General features: G+C 36.7%; 1 protein-coding gene across 1 annotated transcript; it reads right to left on the bottom strand.

The window, feature by feature from the left end:
- Nucleotides 1–384: 384 nt before the first annotated feature.
- On the bottom strand, nt 385–5,850 carry LOC146002587 (larval cuticle protein A3A-like). The gene is made up of 3 exons (XM_083140527.1): nt 5,745–5,850; nt 4,658–4,828; nt 385–832 (listed from the first exon to the last, which is right to left on the bottom strand). Exons 1-3 carry the CDS (start codon nt 5,799–5,801, stop codon nt 536–538), a joined length of 525 nt encoding a protein of 174 aa, XP_082996653.1. The 5' UTR covers nt 5,802–5,850; the 3' UTR covers nt 385–535.
- Between the last annotated feature and the right edge of the window lie 240 nt (nt 5,851–6,090).

Below are 6,090 nucleotides of genomic sequence, written 5' to 3'. Positions count from 1 at the left end.
ATATTTGGTGAGGTGGCCCTTCTTATTCTGGCACGATAATGCTAGTTATTATTTCTGGAGGCCAGTAAAATATGTTAAAATATTCACAAGAAATTGACTAAAGGAATGTCTAGAATTTTATACTCTAACTATATCCCCTGTACTATCTGTCTTGTTTTGGTAGCTTGCAATATATTTACGTATTAACTTAAAATTATTGTTATTGCTATATTCTAATAAAATTTATGATTTCTTAATATGTTTAATATTTTCGGCCATCTAGTGTTGTTAAATTTGAGCATATATTGCCAACGCAATACCTGCAGTTATCTTCAGCGGTTAATAAGCTGATTATTTTATATTATCAATTTTGAATTAAGGGAACGTATGAAAGAAATACATACATTTATGTTTGAGCGATAAAGGATTTTTAATATACAGTCGAGTCTTTTATTTTTTACAATGAACCTTCATTCCTGAAGGATGATGACTATAATCGCTATGAACAGGTAACATGAGCGAAGAAATGATTACACGTTCTTCATGAGGTGATGGTTTAACCCAAGTAACCGTGGCCGTAGGCACCGATGGCTGGGCCAACAGCGTGTGCGACTGGGGCAGCAACAGCGTGGGCTACCGGGGCGGCGGCGACGGCGTGGCCGGTCTTGTGGACGACGGCGTTGAATCCGTTGACTGGGTCGGCGGTGTATTCGACGGTCCTGGTGGTGCCGTCGGGTTCGACGAGGCTGTAAGCTCCCTGGACAACATCGCCTTCGCGGGATTCGACCTGGTTCTTGATGTCACCGGTGTGATGGTCAGCGACGCCGTAGTTGAACTGGTAATGAGCTGGGGCCTAAGGAGGAAACAGAATTGCTCATCAGTACAGTCATTCGGTCCGGAAAACCAGTTTACCTCCAACCTTTACCCAATAAGCAAACTAGATCAAAGATTAGCTATAGTCTTAATGTTATTGTAGGAAATAAAAGATAATGCAAAAGCCTTATTTTTCGAATTCAAATTGGGTTAAAAGTGCAAATAAGAATAGTACCATTCTGCGCATGTCCATTAATTAATTTAACCGCAGCTTAAGAATGAGACAGTTATTTTTAAGTATCAAGTTTATCTTAATGGTTCTTTCTCATGTCCACAAACCAAAGTTTGATTGCAAAATGATTATAATTCGATTTCATAGCAAATTGTAAGATTTTAAATTACAATATATTATGTTAGCATTTGTGTATCATTGTTTAGCCACATTAACAATTTTAAACAATATTTTACAAGTGGGACGAAGCTTAATAGGTTTCAATTAAATAAAACTCCGTTCATCATTTACGATTAGTTCAGAGAATATCAGAACCGAAAACCCATTTATCCCTTCAATTTATACAGCTGATTTAGTCTATTATTTATATCTATATTTTCACATACAGAACATTGTACCGTTAGCAGACAATGATTTCTGTGCTTTGATAATGTATGAGCGACTCGAATATACATCCTCTAGACTTAGGTAATGACAGAATATTTATTGTAGAGGTATTTCTAGAGAGCATCTAATCAGATCTTGCAATTATTACTTTTTATCAGAGAGATTGAAGTTAAAAAATTATACGTTCAAGGTCTTTAAAAATAATAATCTTACGGAAGTTAGGTCTCATGCACTTTGTACCAGAGACATATTATTATTTTCATTCAAATAAGAAAATACTTTTTGTAATATTGCATGCATTGGCACAGTACGTCATTCAGAAGTATTGCATGCGAGCGACAACATACACTGCTTTCGTAATCCCGATTTTTTTCTTATTCTGCGAATTGGATAATTGCAGTACGTGCTTAATAAATGTCTTGTGACCTGTCCGCCCGCAAATTCGTGAGGACTATACTTATTTATTATTGCTATAATAATTGAGAAACAACATATTTTCAATATATTTGCATGCTAACATTGACACGAAAAGAGACTTGTTCTAAGGTAAACGGATTTGTATATCAAGGTCAAGGACTTCCCTTGGTTGGAAGGAGAAATACATTTGCATACTAAACCGGAGGCGTTCACCAAACAAGCCAAGCTTTCAGTTTGATGATCAGGTTGGCAAAAGTTGTCATGCAAGAAGAATAAAAACACTGATTCTTGTTAACCTAACCTCAGGACTGATCTCCAGAGACAATTGTTTATTAAACTTTATAATTATTGTACTGAATTTGTTTAATTTCTTAAGATTGTGTTCTACAGTGTATTCAATACATCATTTTTACAGTAAGAAGATTATATCTTTTGTCGCTGACGATTATAGAGAAACCTCTCGATATTTTGTTACTTCTCTCAATGAAAAGAGTTGTTCTAAGAACATAACTAACCATGGGGAAAGCAAGCTTATAAAATGTCGAGGTTAGCTTGATAACTTTGAAGTTTGTTTGTTTGAATCACTTCCACGTAATTATGTTGAATAAAAAATTTCAAGTTACATTTATATTATGGATATGTATACTCATTTACCGTATATTTTATTGAAATATAATTGTTAAAGGGACGTTATAATGTTCTCATATAAAATTGAAAAAAAAACATTAAGCCTATTTACATAATTGTTTATCTATTTAACATGATAACAGAAAAAACTCGAAATTTTGTAATTGTGCTTTATCGTATCAGTCAGTGAATATGAATAGAAGTTTAATTCACTAATTAAATAGTTATATTTACATAACATAATTTATTTTTCATTATTCACTGGAATTACATATGAAGAGCTAACTTGAAATACTTTCTTTAAAAAATCGTTTATTTCTTAGTAAGAATTTCGTGCGCCATCTTTTGTTATTTTCTTAATAGTAATCTTTCACGATGACTTCGATCTGCTTTCTTTCTGTTAGTCCACTTTGTGTATAGAAAGGCTAATCTGGACTGGACCTACAGGATCCGAAACACTATGTCATGTGCCTTCACGGGGTATTGAACCCGGAACACCTTGAATACAAGGCGACAACGTTGCCACTACGCTATCTGGTAGGCCCTCACGATGATTTTGCTTTCAGTAGCTGATATTATAATGTGAGTCGAATTCAGAGCCTTTTTCTAAACGATAGCATTAACCACTAAGCTGTTTAGTTCCCAGATAGTTCAAGCTTTGATATTTAGCTCAACAACTCCAGTCCATGTTCAAAAATTAGATTTTTGGCACCTTGAAGATGCGGGAGAGGTGCTTGAGCAAGAGAAACACTTGAGAAAGCAATGCTACAGCGTCTGACTCTATATTTATTTGACTTTAAAAGCTACTCTGCGTAAGCAAGGTACCCATTAAAATTAGGAAGCTCTGTCCCCGGGCTAAAAAGGAAAAGTTGGCCAAAGGCCACTTTCTTTCTTCGCCAACAGCGATTGACAGTGAAATTTCTGGTGTTACTTAATGGCCCTAACAACTCGGGTGAAATTACGACGCGATAATGTTACAATTTCAGCACCAAGTTCGCGGACAGTTATGAAGTGAAAATTAAATTGGCGAGTTGGGAACATATTTTCTCCTGCTCTTTTCCTGCGACACGGAAGTATATTACTCTAAATTGCCACATAGCTGAGCGAACGTTCTGATTGGTCCTGACAGTTCTTGCGTAATTTTATTTATTGCGTCATTCGATAGCTATTGGCTCTCGTCACCCCAGGGTAGTTGTGTATATACTCTATATATTTAAAAAAGTGGGCTTATGTAATGTTGCTGCGAAGTGACCAGATGTGAGGGAAAATACATTTATAACGTGCTATTAGATCTCTCACAAGAATTCCGAGATCATTTCAATAGATTACACTGCGTCATTTCAATAATCAACAGCTCTGTGTTTCGTTCACAAGCACCCTGATTATATACTGGTCGTGGGTTCGAGTCACGCGAGGGGTGTAACTGTTCCTATGTCTTTGATTCCTCTACTATGTTATCAGTCCTCGCTGTTTCAATTGTCCAAGGAAAGTATATAAAGGTGAAAAAAATAGTCCAATCAAATTCAATTATGATTATACTGTCCGCAATTCTTGGATCGGGCACTCTTCGTTTAAGCAGGTATTAATTCTGACAACAAAACAATATTTTATTCACAGCCTGAAATGTATAACTATTTACTTGTTGTATTCATGGTTCGCTTCCTAGTAAATTTTTGTGCTGAATTAGTAGGTGTGGTTATTGATAGAACTATTTACCGTAGTTTTTGTTGTCATTTTTGAGACGGTACACGTTTACAAATACCATCATTCTTGCATTAGTCTAACTTTATTTGTATTTTAGCAATATGTAGTCGTGCTATGTTATTATTATTATTGTTATTATTAGAGAAATATTAATATTATTTTCAGCAGTCTCGGCATAGCGATTAAACTGAATAAGCTCTGAGTGGAACTTGAACTCACGCAACCTAAGTAATTCGCAGTTCATACAATAAATTTCTGCAATTAAATGTGTTTGAATATAGAAAATATATTTTGCAAGTGAGGGATTTAGTTTAGTGCTTGAAACTACAAGGCCTATTCGATGGTTTGCGCGGCACTGACTTTGGGGCTTGTGTCCTGAATTTAAGTTGTGTGAATGTCACCGAATAAATCTGGATGTAGCAATGATGATTAGGAATATAAAGATTACTGATGCTGTTTGTGTACTAAAGGGTTGCAGAAAAATCAGTGGATACGTACGAAGTAGTCAACTTGTTTGGCGACAGCAGCGACTGGTGCAGCTACTGGGGCGTGGTAGGCGGCAACAGGGGCGTGGTAGGCAGCGGCGATAGGGGCGCCGTATGCGGCACCGTATGGGGCAATGCCTGGACGAGCCTGGGCAATGGCCACAAGGGCGGCGGCGACGATAACCTGGAAAGTAACAAAATTATTAATATTGTTGTACGTTACTAATACATGCGCACAAAAATATGCCAATATACATCTGGCCGATCTTTCTATTGGTTACCTATTATTTTTATAAACATGTTTATAGCATATTGAAACTAGAAAAGCATAAACTCCGAGAACATATTCATACATGTTAATAATACGTTTGTCTTCCTTAAGTAGGAAAAGACTATGAAATCTTAATTGCAAATCTTCAATAATCCTCCAACGCTGTTTTCCATTGTATACATTCGTTTCTGGAAATAATCATAGCTATTTTACCATATTAAAAATTAAAACAAGCTTTGAATCTAGTAGGAATGAAGACGGCATTTCGTAACTAACATAAGTGGAAAGTGAAGAGAAGCACTTTACTGCCATCTGTAGTTTTGAAATGAACTAATTCTTATGCTTCTGTTACAATTAATTTGTAGATGATTTTTTTTTTATCCGCTTGGATTCACTCTGGAAAACGGCAGCGAAATTGAAAGAAAGAAAACACAATCGCTCTCACATTGCCTGCAGTAAGACAAAAGTTTTCACCGGGATAGACATTTCCTTCGTGTCACTCTAAGGGAGCCTTTTTATATCTACTTTTTCCTCCGAATATCTACTTTCTTTCCGCACTAAATACGAGTCCAACTTGAAAAACAATCCAGAAGCATTCAGAATAAGAAAACAAAAGAGATAACGGGAAATTAGTGGCTTCCTTTCGGTTTCCCATTAACAAATCCGAGAGTGAAATTGAGTAAGTTCCGAAAATGTCCGCTAGATGGTAGCAGGCACTCAACACCACGGCGTGCGGTTAATTTCACCACAATCACAAGTTGCAGAAGCGTGCAGATCACACAAATTACAAAAGATGTCCTTGTAGAAGAAGAATTGCGAGCACACGAACCTGAGCGTACATTGTTGACTGTTCCTTACTGTTTCTTGTCGAACTGTGGCAGACCATTGAGGCCAAAGAGCTTATATACGTCCAAGAAAAGGTGAACGGCAAAAGGTTTTTTCGGAATCGGGGTCACTTGCAGACAAGTCTGGAGTATAACCTGAGAAAGTGCGATATAACCCCGTAGTTGTAGGAGCGGACAGAGCGAATCAAACCCACAGGTGCGCTTGTGCAGTTGTAAGGGGGCTAAAAAAGAAAAGGAAGAAGAAGAAAAATGAGTGTTGTGTTACGCAAGACACACTCGCACACCATACAGACACACATATACACCAGACGTATTCTACCTCGATAGAAT

The sequence above is a fragment of the Lepisma saccharinum genome, chromosome 18 (assembly GCF_977018435.1).
Source record: "Lepisma saccharinum chromosome 18, izLepSacc3.1, whole genome shotgun sequence".
NCBI classification, from domain to species: Eukaryota; Metazoa; Arthropoda; class Insecta; order Zygentoma; family Lepismatidae; genus Lepisma; species Lepisma saccharinum.
The sequence above is the reverse complement of the archived record's forward strand: the minus strand, read 5'-3'. Positions and strand labels throughout refer to the sequence as shown.